General features: G+C 50.5%; 1 protein-coding gene across 2 annotated transcripts in view; it reads right to left on the minus strand.

Annotated features, from left to right (window-relative positions):
• The window catches only part of Kndc1 (kinase non-catalytic C-lobe domain containing 1), a 48,488-nt gene that overhangs the window by 16,967 nt on the left and 17,113 nt on the right, over positions 1-14,408 (minus strand). Inside the window, exons 7-17 of one of the 2 annotated variants that reach the window (XM_040752136.1) lie at positions 12,319-12,433; positions 11,566-11,637; positions 11,418-11,479; positions 6,503-6,661; positions 5,926-6,024; positions 5,256-5,349; positions 4,626-4,788; positions 3,951-4,549; positions 3,512-3,656; positions 2,773-2,858; positions 1,334-1,743 (exon numbers count right to left, since the gene is read on the minus strand). In XM_040752136.1, the coding sequence (XP_040608070.1) occupies positions 1,334-1,743; positions 2,773-2,858; positions 3,512-3,656; positions 3,951-4,549; positions 4,626-4,788; positions 5,256-5,349; positions 5,926-6,024; positions 6,503-6,661; positions 11,418-11,479; positions 11,566-11,637; positions 12,319-12,433 (2,004 nt within the window). The remainder of the gene's footprint in view (positions 1-1,333; positions 1,744-2,772; positions 2,859-3,511; positions 3,657-3,950; positions 4,550-4,625; positions 4,789-5,255; positions 5,350-5,925; positions 6,025-6,502; positions 6,662-11,417; positions 11,480-11,565; positions 11,638-12,318; positions 12,434-14,408) is intronic. The other variant, XM_005064255.4, reaches the window with a different exon arrangement.

A 14,408-nucleotide genomic window follows, 5' to 3' on the forward strand; every position in this document is an offset into this window, starting at 1 on the left:
GAGTCTCTGAGGCTGTTTTAATGACTTTAGAGAAATACACATAACCTAAAATTCACGAAACATATAGGATGTTGAAGAAACTAACTCGGTCACAAAATCTAAGTTAAGTAGTGAGGGCAATGTAAGTTCATCTTCTGTCTATGACCAGATCTCATTCTGAATTTGTTGTAAAAATTTAAAAAGCAGCCAGGCGTTGGTGACACACACCTTTAATCCCAGCACTCGGGAGGCAGAGGCAGGCAGATCACTGTGAGTTTGAGACCAGCCTGGTCTACAAGAGCTAGTTAGTTCCAGGACAGCCTCCAAAGCCACAGAGAAACCCTGTCTCGAAAAACTAAAAAATAAAAAAAGCTTTGATTTCTTGTGTATGTGTGTGAGAGAGAAACAAAGAGAGAGAAAGAGAGAGAGAGAGAGATGATTTGAGGAATAATTTAAGCAGGAGAGCTACTGAGTTTAGTTGGAAAAAGGCTAAGAATATCAATTGGGTGTACATACAAAATAACAATCAGAAGGAAGCCGAGTGTAGACAAAAAGAAGATGAATTGAACCATAGCATTCCTCTAAATGCCAAAAAAAAAAAAAAAAAAAAAGGCCTGTTGGATCAGCAGGAGAAGCAAGGCCTAGAACCAGGCCAGGATGCGGGGTGACCAGGGCTGCCTGTCTGCAGTGTGGAGATGCCTGTTGCTCACATATTCCATACGTATAGCCATACTCAGGCTACTGATGCTCCCTCCCTTCTCCCAGCAATGGGTCTGCCTCACATGCAGCACCTCCAGAGCCATCAGCTCCTTTTGTATACCATGCTGGCCAGGCTGATGACTTCACAACTCCTTTCTCCCTATTGACCAGGCCTTTCCCCATGCTACCTGCCAGGGAAACTCTTGCTAGTCCACACTGACCCCACGTCCAGCCCGAACTTGCTGCAGGCATGCTGCTTCTGGTGTTTTCTCTCACCTGGGGTCGAGATTCCATATGGAAGAGATCTTCAGGAGCTATCTTCAGGAGACTTAACCCAACACTATCATGCTCACAAACATCAAGTGACCCCTCCTTGAGTAGTGTCATCTGGGAGCCACAGACACAGCTAATGGGAAAAGTCACTCTCCACCTCCCAGCTGTGGGAACATGTGCCCACAGTATAGCACCTTCAATGCAGGCTAAAAGGAGTGAGGCCACCGGGGTGGGAGAGTCCTGAGAATAGACACAGTCTGGACAGGGTGTTCTCAGCGTCCTGTCATTGGACCTAGGTGGCCGGAAGCCTTGTCTGAGCAAAAGCCTCCCTCCCCCTGGTGCTCCTAAGGCCACAAATGTCCTCCCCACCAGTCCTACTCACTGGACTCTGGGCTTCCAGTTCTGTGTGCCCATTGGCCTTCTGCCTCTCCAGACCCTTCACATAGTTGTAGACATCGGCTCCAAAGCAGTCAGCTTCATAGAAGGCACTGGACCAACCAGGGCTGCAGTTCTGGAAATCGGCTGCACCTGGGGACACAGCTGGGCCGCTGTCCTCAGACTTGGCGAGCCGGGCCACCGTATCTGAGGAATTGCTGGTGGGCTCCTGACTTGGGCCTGGCTGCCCATCCACTTCCGCCGCCGGTTGTTGCTCTCGTGTGGCTTTTATTGACTTCTGAGACCGAAATCCAACCTCAAAGTTTCCCTGAGAGAGCGTGTCGGAGTCTATATCTGATAGTGCTGTGGGCGAGCAGGGCCCCCCACTGCCCCAGGTTGTAGTTGGCTTTTCCTTGCCTTAAAAGAAAGATGGTCAATAGGTAGCAACCCCACCTCCACCTTCAGCTGTGGGGGAAACCCAGACACCCTCATGAAGGACCCTAGCTACAGCTACTGTGCTAGGTGGAACTGCAAAGGAGTTTGGGGGGGACACTGCAGTGCTTGTGAAGAAACAGGCTTAGCTAGGACCAGCTCCCTCAGGTATTTGCCCTGCTTCAAACTTCTCTGGGGCCTGGACTTTCTCCTCTCCTAGAACTGATCCCAACCAGACATGTTCCCTCTGGTCCTATGTGCTCTGCCAGAGCGTTTAAAAATCAAACCTAGCTCCGTCATATACATACGTTTCACATACAGACCTGTCAGGGTACTTGGAACTTGGGCAACTCCAGAAGCTTCTCTCTGTGCTAGCAGCCTCTGGCCATTCAGGAGCAGGTAGACTTCGTGCCCAAGACATGATCACCTGCTACTTGATGTACTTAAACGAGGATGAAGCCACCACCACGGTCTCATCACAGTCAGTAGACAGACCCAGGTGATCACAGCCTTGCACTGATCCCCAGGGACTCCCACTTGGCTGGCCTCTCTTCCTCAAACTGCTTATTGAGGCTTTTGTTTATTTGTTTTTTGAGACAGGGTCTTTATGTAGTCCTAACTATCCTGGAACTTGCTATGTAGAGCAGCCTGGCCACGAACTCACAGAAATCACTCTGCCTCTGCCTCCCGAGTGCTGGGATTAAAAGGCGTGTGCCCCTAGACCCAACTCTTTGAGTTTTAAGTTGATCTGGGGTTCTGGCTAACAATCTGGAAGGCTAGCTCTGGTATTTAAGTGGCTTCTACTTTCAGAGTAGATGTGAAGAGTCAGTATCATGCTGGCAAGAAAAAGGATGGGGAACTGTCCCCTGACAACCCATGCCCTAAGGTCTGGGCTCCTTGGATGTCTCCCAGCACAGGGCTGTCCTTGACAACAGAAGTCTTCTTATAGCTGTCCCGGGGACCCCAATGAGAATAGATCTTGCCTGTCCTCACGATGCAGGCCATGTCTCTTACCCAGTCCATGCAGTGAGGGCCTTTTGCTTGACACGGAACATCTGCTGGGTGAGTGTTCTGGCTGGGATCCAGGCTCCTCAGAAGTGCTAGTAATGAGAACATCAGTCAGCCCCCATTGGGATGAGGCCTGAGGCCTGTGCAGAGATGCATTGGCATGGAAAGTCACCTGAGCCTACTGGAGTAAGCGGGACCATATCATCTCCCTGGTGTCAGAACCCCTGGGCACTGGCTCCACAGTGCCCCACTTGAAAGCGGGTGGGTATAGTCCAGAAAGCCTTCTCAGAGATGTGGACATGCTATTGGTTGAGTGCAGGATGGGGAACGCATGTTTGCCTGTGGCTATTTATTTGTTTGTTTATCTATTTTTTTCTTTGAAACAGGGTCTCACTATGTGGCCCTGGCTGACTTGGAACTGAATATGCAATCTACATTGACCCCAAACTATGGCAAAGTTCCTGCCTCTTGTTTTCCAAGAACTAGGATTACACATGTAAACCACCATGCCTGGCTGCCTAGGGCAATTTCACTGTTAAAAGGTGGAACTTCCGGTTACCAGTGGCTCCTTCCCTTCCTGCCTCTCCCCCCAACCACGCACACCAGCAACAATCACATGTAGCACCACAGAGTTGCCTTGGACTATTCTGGGGCAGTCAGAGTGGATGAGGGTGGCTGTAAGTACTGAGCCAACAGGGTTTGGTGGCTTGATCTGCCCAGGGAAATGCTGGACCCAGATACTTACCTCTCAGAGGGTGAGGCCGGCCCATTGACCACCTTGAAGAGGTTCTGCAGCAATTGCTCGTCCCAGTACAGGTCACAGAACTTCTCAGATATGGCGCCACAGAAGGTGGCAAAGGTGAGGTCTTTCAAGGCGTAAATATACTCCCCTGGTTTGCAAAGGATGGGTCAGGTTACACATGGGAGGAAGGCTTTCTGGTTCCCTTGCACTGGGTCACTGGGAGGTGGTCTCAAGGCTTTGGGGTTGGAGGGGTATGGGCTGCAGGGCTCTCTTCCTGCATGATGTAAGCTGGAAGCTGCCCTTGTTTGTCCTGACTGATCTCAGCAGGACAGATGTGTGAGCCCCTAAGTCCCCTTCATACTGATGCTCTCTGGACTGGGTCTGCCTCCCTCAACCTCTCCCTTGTCTTGGGTTTTCGGGGTGGCCCTTGTGGCTTTCATACCCATGATCAGAGCCTCTAGCCCGTTGTCCAGGTAGCCATCAAAGGCAAATTCCTCCTGGATGAGGCGCATGGCTTCCTGCAGTGAGGGGCAGGCTGTCATCTTAGGGGGTGACGAGGTTTCCACACTGGATGGACAGAGCTTGCGGTCTGCTGGCCGAGGCTTCTCAGGATGACCATCTGGGCCCGTAGGGCTGCTGGGACTCACTGCAGCCTTGCCCCTGGGTGGCTTGCATGGGTATCCAGGGCCTTGGCTGGCTGAGGTGGATCCTGAGGACAGAGTGGCTCCTAGTGGGACCTGACAATCTGGCCTGTGCTCAGGGGGCAGGGATGAGGCAGGAGAGCTGGGTGTCCCCGAAGTTCCTTTTTGATGGGTGACCAGAGAAGGACCATGTGGGCAGGAGCTGTGGGACACTGAGTCACCAGCAGGGTCTGCAGTTGCTCCCTGCAGTGCCAGACCAGGTGGCAGCTGGTCAGACACCTTCAGGTCAGTGCCCTCAACAAGCTCCCCGGATGTCTGCTTTGTCGTTCCTTCCCTGTCCAGCTGACCACTTCCATCTCTGGGCTTCTCATTTGACTCTGAGGACAAGGCAAACTGGTCTCTGTGGAGAGAGACGAGAACTCAGGAGGGGCCACCTGTGCCTGGGGCCACTGCTAGCAGGGAGTGGGGACACTCACCTCGCAACACCCGTGTCCTGAGCCAGGACTATGGGCTTAAAGTGAGTGGCCTCAGAGGTGAAGGCGGCTGGCAGCTGGCAGGCTTCTTTGCTGCAGGGGGGTAGACTAGACACAGGCCCGGGGACAGCGACAAGCTTGGTGTCACTGCTGACCTGCAGGAACCCTGGAGACAGCAGGTAGTTGGGGGACAGAAAGAGCAGTGGGGGGAATGAGCAGGTACCTTTGAGTGACCCTACACCACAGATGTCCATAGGCTGTTCAATGTCAAGTTTAACCCTGGAGCCTGAAGGTATGTGCGACAATGCCTGGGAAGAGCTATAGTGAGGAGACAGGGCCATAGGCCGGAGCGTGCAATGATGCTAAGGAGAGGTCCCTTATCCACTGGCTTACAGACGTGGACCGGGGAAGGAAGGTTGGGACTGGCTGCACAGAGAGCACCTGCAGGCCGCAGAGTGAGGGAAGACAAGGCTTAGGCCAAGGGCAGACAGCATGCCTTGACCCGATGATCCTGCCTTCTGGGTGAAATGTGCTCCAAGTGTCCACTCAGGGCAATACTACGATGGAGGACAGGGGTCAGCTGTGGCTAAGGGGTACAGGGGCCAATGAGTGGGAAGGCTTGGGCAGGCCCACCTGGACTACTCTCAGGAGCAGGCTCCATGGGAGGCTTCAGTTCCACCACTGAGAAGGCATTTTGGAGACCAATGGTCTCTTCCTCTGGGTGGACCTGGGGTGGAAAGTCATAAATGGTCAGTTGGGGCCAACTGGGGCTGAGGAGGTATAGTACAGATGTATACTTTACAACCACCAGACACAGCCCCCAGGCTAGTTCAGGAATATCCTGTGGCTTGGGGGAGCTAGCACAGACAGAGTCAGAGCCATCAGGACTTCTCAGTGAATCTGTGGTGGGATTCTAGAGACTATGAAGATGGAGGAGAACTAGCCCCCAGAGAGCCCCGTGTTCCTGCCCACTGCTACCTGTAATCCTCAGGATGGGACCCTTACTGGATCCCCCACCCAGTTAGGGGATTCCAGATTCCTATGTAAAGGTTGCAGGGGGGGCTGTCCATCGAGGACACCCGTCTTGGATTATACAGGCACTTTATCGGGTGTCTTCCCGATAAAGTGCCTGCACTGTGTAGTGGTGGGCAGCACATCTCGGCAGGGATCACTGGGAACAGGTCTGCTGGGAAGGCAGCTGTCTGGTCACTGTTCTTCCCTAGATTCCCTCTAAGTCTACAAAGCAAGTGGAGACAAGCAGGGCCCGTGGGTGCAAGTGGCAGCATGAAGGAGTCCTCGTGACCTTTGGAAAGCATTGTCTTGCCTTGCAGGTGGACGCCCGCAGGTGGGCTAGAATCTTGCTGCTGTCCATGCCTCGCTGGAGGAGGTAGCTGCTGCACACCTGAAATAAAGGAGACGTCTCTCCAGGATGGCCCGGTGGGCCAGGCACTGGCTCCGTTGTGCCTGCCCCATTTCTCCTGATACCATAAGGAACATTTGTCACGGAGACCCTTGACCCGAGATCCTTGGTTCTTTTCTGTATAATCCAAGTCCTGGGCAGCACGGTGTCTAGATTTCCTGCCATAGCTATGAATAAAACTGAAGAGCTGGAGTCTCAGACAACGGGCTCAAGGCGGTGTCATGGGCTGCCTGATATTGGGGAGTTGAGAAGCAGACACTGGGAAGGAGGGTACTGTTACAGGGTCACAGCATGGCTGGATCAGGATCATGTACAAGACGTGGCAATCCTTAACATGCTGCCTACACAGGTGACAAGTGTCATTATCAGCTTCGGCATCACAGGCCATGGCCATGACCTCTCTACTGTCCCTCACACTAACCCTTGAGACTCTGAAAGGGCCTAGCCATAGTGCAGTTACCTTGATGGCTTCGGCTGCAGACGGCCGTTCCGAGGCATGGCGTCTGGCCATATCCAGAAGGAGTGTCTTGAGCCTGCGTGGCAGGGCCAGTTTGTGGTCTCGGGGTGCACTGAACTTGGCTGCTGTCCACAGAACTGCAGCCACACAGTATACAGAGGCCTGTATGGTGGGGAGACAGAGGAGGAAGAGGTAGTAACAGTGGGGCCAGGGGAGCTCACCAGGTCTGACTGCCCCCACCCCAGAGTACAGTCCCTCAGACAGTGGCTGCTCACTGTCTTGGGCCACTCCTTGGCGGCTAGATTCCTGGAAGCCAGGGTCACAGTCTGGGGGAATCTACATGTTTAACAGAACCAGGTCCCCTCCCCTATTCTGTTTGGGTTTTAGAGACTGTAAAAGACCCCAGTCGGACTTGCTGGACATGAGGACAAAAGCTCAGTCGTTTGAGAACCACTTGCTTATGTATCACCCAGAACCTGCGCATCTGGGATGCCTTCCCAATTAATAGTGTCCTGCCAAATGCTTAAAAAACCGGCTCTGTGGTCACAGAACCGGCTCTGTGGTCCTGCCAAATGCTTAAAAAACCGGCTCTGTGGTCACAGAACAGTCACTCTGAGTCACTCTGTCTCTCTGATAGGGGAGTGCATAGCACGGGAGTTAAGATGTTCTCTCTGTATTGAATGCTCTCCTCAGTTTTTACTCAACTGCATCATCTCTAACGGCCTTTGACAAATGTATGCTTTCAGATCTGCCTGCCTCTGCCCCCCTAATGCTTGATAAGTAACATCAGAGCAAAGCATGATAGTGGACAGTGGCATGTGCCTTTAACCCTAGCACTTTGGAGGCTGAAGCAGGTAGGTTTCAGAGTTTGAGGCCAGCCTGGGCTACTCAATTTCAAAACAATCAGATAAAACCAAAACTCTGGGTGGAGGAAGATTACTTTTTCTCTAGCTCCTGGGCCACACTGTGTAGCATGTTTTACTAACTGATTATTAGCCATTTTTATCATTGCTGTGATCAACACCTGAAAAAAACAAAGATAGAGGGATATTATACATGTCTGATGCAGTTTAGGCTTTACTCTCAGAGCTTTAAGCATGATCCTGTCGGGGACCTGCCTGCCTCTGCCTTGCTTTCCTTTGAAGTCTTCTCTTGAGCCCCCAGGACCCTTGTAACTCCTGCACCCTCTGCAAAACCCCAGTATTCTGTGGGCAATGCCAGACATGTTGTCAGCTGGAGCAGGGACCAAACTCACTGGGATCATGGCTGTAACAGTTTCCGAGAGTCTGGAAAGTTAAGTTCTGTGAAAGGAGCATGAGGGAAACATGTTTCCAGGCTGATCTTTTGCAAGCAGTTCACCCTGGAACAACACTTTGTCTTTACAGGGGAGGTCTTACAAAAGCCTTTATAATTGGTCGCTGTGGGTGGGGTCAGGCCATTCCTGAGATTCCCTCTGGGCATGTTCCCCATTGTCCCAGCTCCAAGTGTTTCTCTTCTTTTTAATGGTTGCAATCTGTTCTGCAATCTCTGGCCTTGGCCCCAACCTTCTGTTCTGCTTCCGTTAGGAGCAAACTGCAAATGTCTCAAACCCTGACTCTACTTTTTGATCCCAGGTCGCCCTGCAAATTCTAACTAAAACCAGCCAGCAAGAACCATGCCACAACCTAAACTATGTGGTGCCTTGAAATTTCCCTCATAAAAGTAATTAGTCTAATACTTTTGAATTCAGTCTCTTACTGAAGTGATTTGCCAGAAGGGAACACAAGTGGCTTCCAGTTCAATTCCCAGTAAAGTCTTCTTTCCACTTGAAACTGTATGCACCCAGCCTTTTCTGCATTTCTATCAGCATTCTAAACTACCCTTCCTTCCTTCCTTCCTTCCTTCCTTTTTTCCCCCCTTTTTCCAGGCAGGGAACTCGCTCTGTACACCAGGCTGGCCTCGAACGCAGAGATCCACCTGCCTCTGGCTCCAGCTGGAATTAAAGGTGCAAGCCACCTCCACCTCTGTCCTGCAGTTCACCTTTCACCAGCATTGCCCTTTGAGCTCTGCTTACGACTTTCTAGGGCTACTCTAGTCTGCCTCATTTAATGTTTCCAAATTTCCACAAATGATTCCCAAGACTTTAGAACCACTTTCCCAGGCAGTCAGAGCAATGACCCCCCCATTTCTATCACCAGAGTTTACTTTAGAATTTTTATGTGAATGGGTTTTGTGGTTCTGTCATGTGGGTGCTAGAAATTGAACCTAGATCTCTAGAAGAGCCAGTGGGCTTACCATGAGGCATCTCCCCAGTTTTTTTTGTTTATTTTTATTTATTTTGGTTTTTCAAGACAGGGTTTCTCTGTATTGTTTTGGAGGCTGTCCTGGAACTCACCCTGTAGACCAGGCTGGTCTCGAACTCACAGAGATCCGCCTGCCTCCGCCTCCCGAGTGCTGGGATTAAAGGCGATTGCAACAAACACCCAGCCAAAAATAAATATTTTAAATGTCAAAAATGCTTAAGTTTTTAAAACTTTAATAAACACTGAGCTGGCAATTTCCCAATCATGTGGCAACAGTTGGCTGTGAACTTGATCTTGGACTGACCGACACCTGAGTCCAGGAAGCTAGAGGTTAGCTGGGTAAGAATATTTAGATTGTGGGAATTATAAATGTCACACATCATGACTCAGCCAGACTATTATGGTTTGAATATGAATGGTCTCCCACAGGGTGGTGTGTTAAAACACTTGTCCCCGGGTGGTGCTGTTTGGAGAGGTACAGGAGGAAGTCAGCTGGGGTGGAGTCTAGCTGGAGGAAGTCACTGGAGACCCATTCTCAGGGCTGTGTCATGATTTGTCCCATCCATGCTTCTTCCTGACCACTGAAATACACTGTTTTCCCCACGTTACCCCCTCAGCATAGCAGACTAGCACCTCTGCAGCCATGAGCTTATCTTGCATCCTGTGACATTGCAGAATTCACTTCTAAGTTTTAGGAGGGATTTTTGTTTGTATGGTGGATTCCTTGGGATTTTACATAAACAATGCTATCTATAATCTTATTTCTTCAGCTATAGTTTTTGAGCTTTTATTTTAAAGTGTGTGTGGGGGGGGTGTGTTTGCTCACATAAGTACAGTGCCTGAGGAAGCCAGAAGAGGTCATCAGATGCCCTGGAACAGGAGTTACAAGAGCCATCTGCTGTGGGTGCAGGGAATAAAACTGATGCTTTGCAAGAGCAGCGCATGCTCTGAACCACCGAGCCTCCACCCCAGTCTTTATACTTAATTAGCAAACTGACAAAACCCCACCTCACTACACCTCACTATTGTTGTGTGTGTTGATGGTGTGTGGGCGGGGTGCCACCGTGTGTATGGAAGTCAGAGGACAACTCTGTGGTGTCAGTTCTCTTCCCAGAATCCCTGGGTTCTGGGGCTTGGACTCAGGACTGTTAGACCTGCGCTTTATCCACCATCTTGCCAGCCCAGTCTGTATGCTGCACTATAACTATTACTGCCTCAGTTTAGAGAGAGAGAGAGAGAGAGAGAGAGAGAGAGAGAGAGAGAGAGAGAGAGAGAGAGTGTGTGTGTGTGTGTGTGTGTGTGTGTGTGTGTGTGTGTGTGTGTGTGTGTGTGTGTGTGTGTGTGTGTGTGTGTGTGTGTGTGTGTGTGTGTGTGGCTTTGGAGCCTGTCCTGGAACTAGCTCTTGTAGCTCAGGCTGGTCTCGAACTCACAGAAATCTGAACTCACAGAGATCCGCCTGCCTCTGCTTCCCGAGTGCTGGGTTTCAAGGCTTAGGCCACCATCGCCTGTCTTGATACAAAGGTGTTTTCATGAGACTCTGGGTGAAAGGTCATCCAGAAGGAACTCACTGACATTTGAACTGTTTTCCCCTGTGGGTGGATAAACTGTTTCTCTTTTGATCTCAGTTTCAGAGGTTTTACTATAACCTGATGTTGGTTTTTTAGGTTTATTCCCTTTTTCTTTCCTGTGTCTTGAATATGTGGGTTTATGTGTTTTGCCATAATTGGATATTTTTCTTTCATTATTCTTGATTATTCTTCTGCCTCCCCCACTGTTTTCTTCCCTTCCAGAATTCTGATGACACGAACGCTTGGTTTTCTAGGGCAGGCTCCTCAGGCATGTTCAACGTTTGGTCTCCTTTCTTTTTCTTGTCCAAGTGTCTATGGTTCCAGCTCCCCGCAGCTGCCGTGGGTGGATGGACCCTCAGCATCAGCAGCTGAGGCCAATGCACCTTTGTTGCTCTAGGTCTCAGCCGGCCAGTAGGCCCCATGTGAATTGCATAAGCAGAAGGCACGGGCAGGGTGTCTGAAGTCACCTTGCTTTTTCCTGACCCCTCTGGCTAGAAAGCCTGGCCTTGGGGAGGTTCCGTTTGCCTCTGTGGAATTTCCCAGGGGCCATTTCTCTAGCAGCAGGGTCCAGCACATGAGGTTGAAAACCACTGGGCTTGCTCTGTCCTCTCTGGTATCACCCTTCTCCCTCACTCCTTCCACCCAAAACCTTTCAGCCCTTGCCCCTCAAGGCCCGGTCCTCTCCATTTGTCCCTCTCCCTCTCCTTAAGTGACCTGGCCCCTGTCCTGCTAAGTACCAAGTGAGCCAAAACCAGGAGGATTAGCTAACCTGGTCCCCAGAGTGGCGGTTTGCACCAGATTCCGAGTGTAATTTAGTTAATTTCATTTAAAGTTTGTCAAAGCCTATTAGCCTGATAGTGGCGACGGGGCCTAGGTCCTCAGGATAGGAGTGTGTCCCGTGGCACACCAGTAACTCGCCACCGCATGACCAGTAACTCTCCACCATATGACCAGTAACTCGCCACCGCACGACCAGTAACTCTCCGCAGCACGTGAAGTTGGTGTTGCGTTTGGCACTGTGACCGACTGGGCAGAGGGCACAGACAGCGCGAGAGATGATGCACTTACCTTTTCCGTCACCAATTTCTCTTCAGACACCTCGGGAGCCAGGAAGAGTGAGTTGTAGGAGCCTAGAAAAGCAACCACAGTTTGGTTTTCCTTCCCAGCCTGGCAGGTAGCTCTGGTCCTCCGCCCCCTGAGAGTGACCCATGTGTACCATTGGAAGGGGGTGGTCCGAAGAACACAGTCCCGTCCTGAGCCACCAGCACGTTATCCAGGCACAGGCGGGCTGCAACAGAACAGAACAAGGATGCAGCTACATGTGGGCAGCTCCCTCGCCAGCATCAGGGGACTCCGGGGCACACAGAGACCCCAGAGACACCTGTCAAGACTGGACAGGCACTGGAGGTCTTTACATCCTAAGGAGCAGAGCTTCCTGGGAACACTGTTGGGGCCTATCATCCTCATCAAGTTAAGGATAAACAGGAGGATGGGTGTGGACAAGGCCCACGGTGCTCTGCTCTTGGGAATGGCTGGGTGAGGGAGGTTGGGCTCTTCAGATTCTCCAGACTTATGGCTGAGAGGCAGCTTAACAGCAGATTGTCCTTGGACAATATTTCTCCAAGGGTGGCAGCCTGGTCCCCTCAGATGCTACCTCCATTACTGCACATGGCACTTTGAGAGCACAGATGACAGTCCAGTTATGTGATTATTCAGCAGGGTTGAACATGCAGGGTCACAAACTAGTGTAACATCCCAGACCCTTCTTTTACTGGGGGGAGGGGGCTATTGATGTTAGGACCACATTTTAGGCAATTGTCTCCACTGTCCCTTTGTGCCAAGACCCAGGTGTCCCCCTAGGGTATGTTGCCCAGTAAAACCGAGCTTCCATCGCTGCCTCTGGCTCATAGCATTTTGCTACTCCCCTCTCTCCCTCCCAGCTTTTGGGCCCAGGGCTCAGACCCATCACCTGGGTGCTCCGTGTATTTCTGCAGAGTGCTAAGGCAGGAGAGGCACAGGGCCCACAGCTCGTACTCCCTGAAGGGCCGGCCTAGCTTAGACAGAAGGTCCTGCAGGGAGAGGCTCTGTGGAAGAGACAGGTCACATGAGAACACTCAGTCCTCTCGGTGCTAAGGAAGAGTTTCCATGGAGGGTGACAGGTGAATAGTGATTCCGTTCCCACATGCAGTATCCCCTATGCAAGGGACTGGAGAAGTTCTCCAAATTCCATGGGTGGGTATGTGGAGAACCTGGAGCCCTCACCCATGAAATGGTGCAGCTGCCATGGGAAAGGATGGCAGTTCCTTAGAGAAAGTACAGGGAATCACCTAAGATCCAACAATTCCACTAAGACCTGAAAGGAAACTGGAGTGGACAGCTGTCTACCCAGGTTCAAGGCAGCATCATTCACCAGACCCCAAAAGGGGAAGCATCTCAAATACTGATGGATGGATAAAGAAATGTGGTCCAGGGGTTGGAGAAATAGCTCTTGTAGAGGACCTTTCAATTCCCAGCACCTAAATAGCAGTCCACAGTCATACACATAAATTAAAATAAAGGTCGATTAAAACAAGAGAGAGAAGAAATGTAGTCCATCCACGGGACAGAATATTATAGGACTGCTCAAGTTTTAAAATGAAGAGATTTCACTTCTGTGTGTATGTGTGTGTGTGTGTGTGAAGTGATGTGTGTGTGTGTTAAAATACAGAGCATAAAACTTAAATGTTTCAACTATTTCTAAGGGCATGGCCCAGGAGAACATTCAAGAGCTGGGCGTGGTGGCACCTGTAATCCCAGCATTTGAGAAGTGGAGGCAGGAGGACCAAGAACTGAAGCTCCCTCACAGCTCCAGAGTGAGTCCCGGGACTGTGCAGGTACCACGAGACAAGGAGAAAAAAGAGCAGGGAGGAGGAGGAGACACTGCACTGTTGATTACTGGTGGATCTTGAAGGCATTATGGGAATGAAACACGCTAGATAACAGAAGCTGTTGGATTTCACACACGAGGTTGTATTTGTAAAAATATAGAAGGTGATGAGGCCGTGGAGAGGAATGAAGGAAAACCAGTGTTCGTTGGAGGCAGAGCTCAGGTGTAGGGAATGGAAAACCTCTGTGAGAATTTTATTTTTGGTTTTTCAAGACAGGGTTTCTCTGTGCTTTGGAGGTTGTCCTGGAACTCGCTCTGTAGACCAGGCTGGCCTCGAACTCACAGAGATCTGCCTGCCTCTGCCTCTGGAGTGCTGGGATTAAAGGCATGAGCCATCAATGCCCGACTTATGGAAAACCTCTGGAGCAGTGGTTCTCAGTCTTCTTAATGCTGTGACCCTTTAATACAGTCCCTCAAGTTGTGGTGACCCCCAACCATAAAATTATTTTCGCTGTTACTGTATAATGGTAATTTTGCTACTATTATGAATCATAATGTAAATATCTGTGTTTTCCAATGGTCTTAGGTGACCCCTGTGAAAAGGCCATTTAAACCCCCAAAGGGGTCATGACCCACAGGTTAAGAGAGTCTGCTCTGGAGATAGTGAGATGTGAATGTCCTTAATACACTGGGCCATGCACTTAGAGGTGGTTAAGATGGTAAATTTTGTGTTTATGTGTATCTTAATACATCTTCAGGTGAATATAACTAATGGAACTTAGAAGATGGCTCCTGCCTGTGGAAACCACCTGAAGATCTGGGAACAAGGTCACCACAGAAGTACACACACATTAGCAGTAGCAGAAGCTTTCAGAGGCCATCAGCTTCACCTGAGATACTATCCACTGGCTCCGTGCACAGGAAGGGTTGATACATTAACAGTTCTGGGCCATCCCTATGTGGGAGTCTGAGGTTTGGAGGGTCCTGGGCATACTCTATCTGAGGCAGGTTGACCAGATGGCTAAGGTGAAAGCCAGGCTTACTGATTTGCTCTGTTCTTTTTCAAGCTAGACATCAACTTTCCTCCTTAGCAGTGCATTTCCCACCATAGGCTACTCAGCTGTCCAGACCTCTGTTTATCCATCTAGAAGATGGTGTTGTAAGATGACTGTACCCTGTGGAGAAATCCTGAG

This window comes from Mesocricetus auratus, unplaced genomic scaffold (assembly GCF_017639785.1).
Source record: "Mesocricetus auratus isolate SY011 unplaced genomic scaffold, BCM_Maur_2.0 Super-Scaffold_4256, whole genome shotgun sequence".
NCBI classification, from domain to species: Eukaryota; Metazoa; Chordata; class Mammalia; order Rodentia; family Cricetidae; genus Mesocricetus; species Mesocricetus auratus.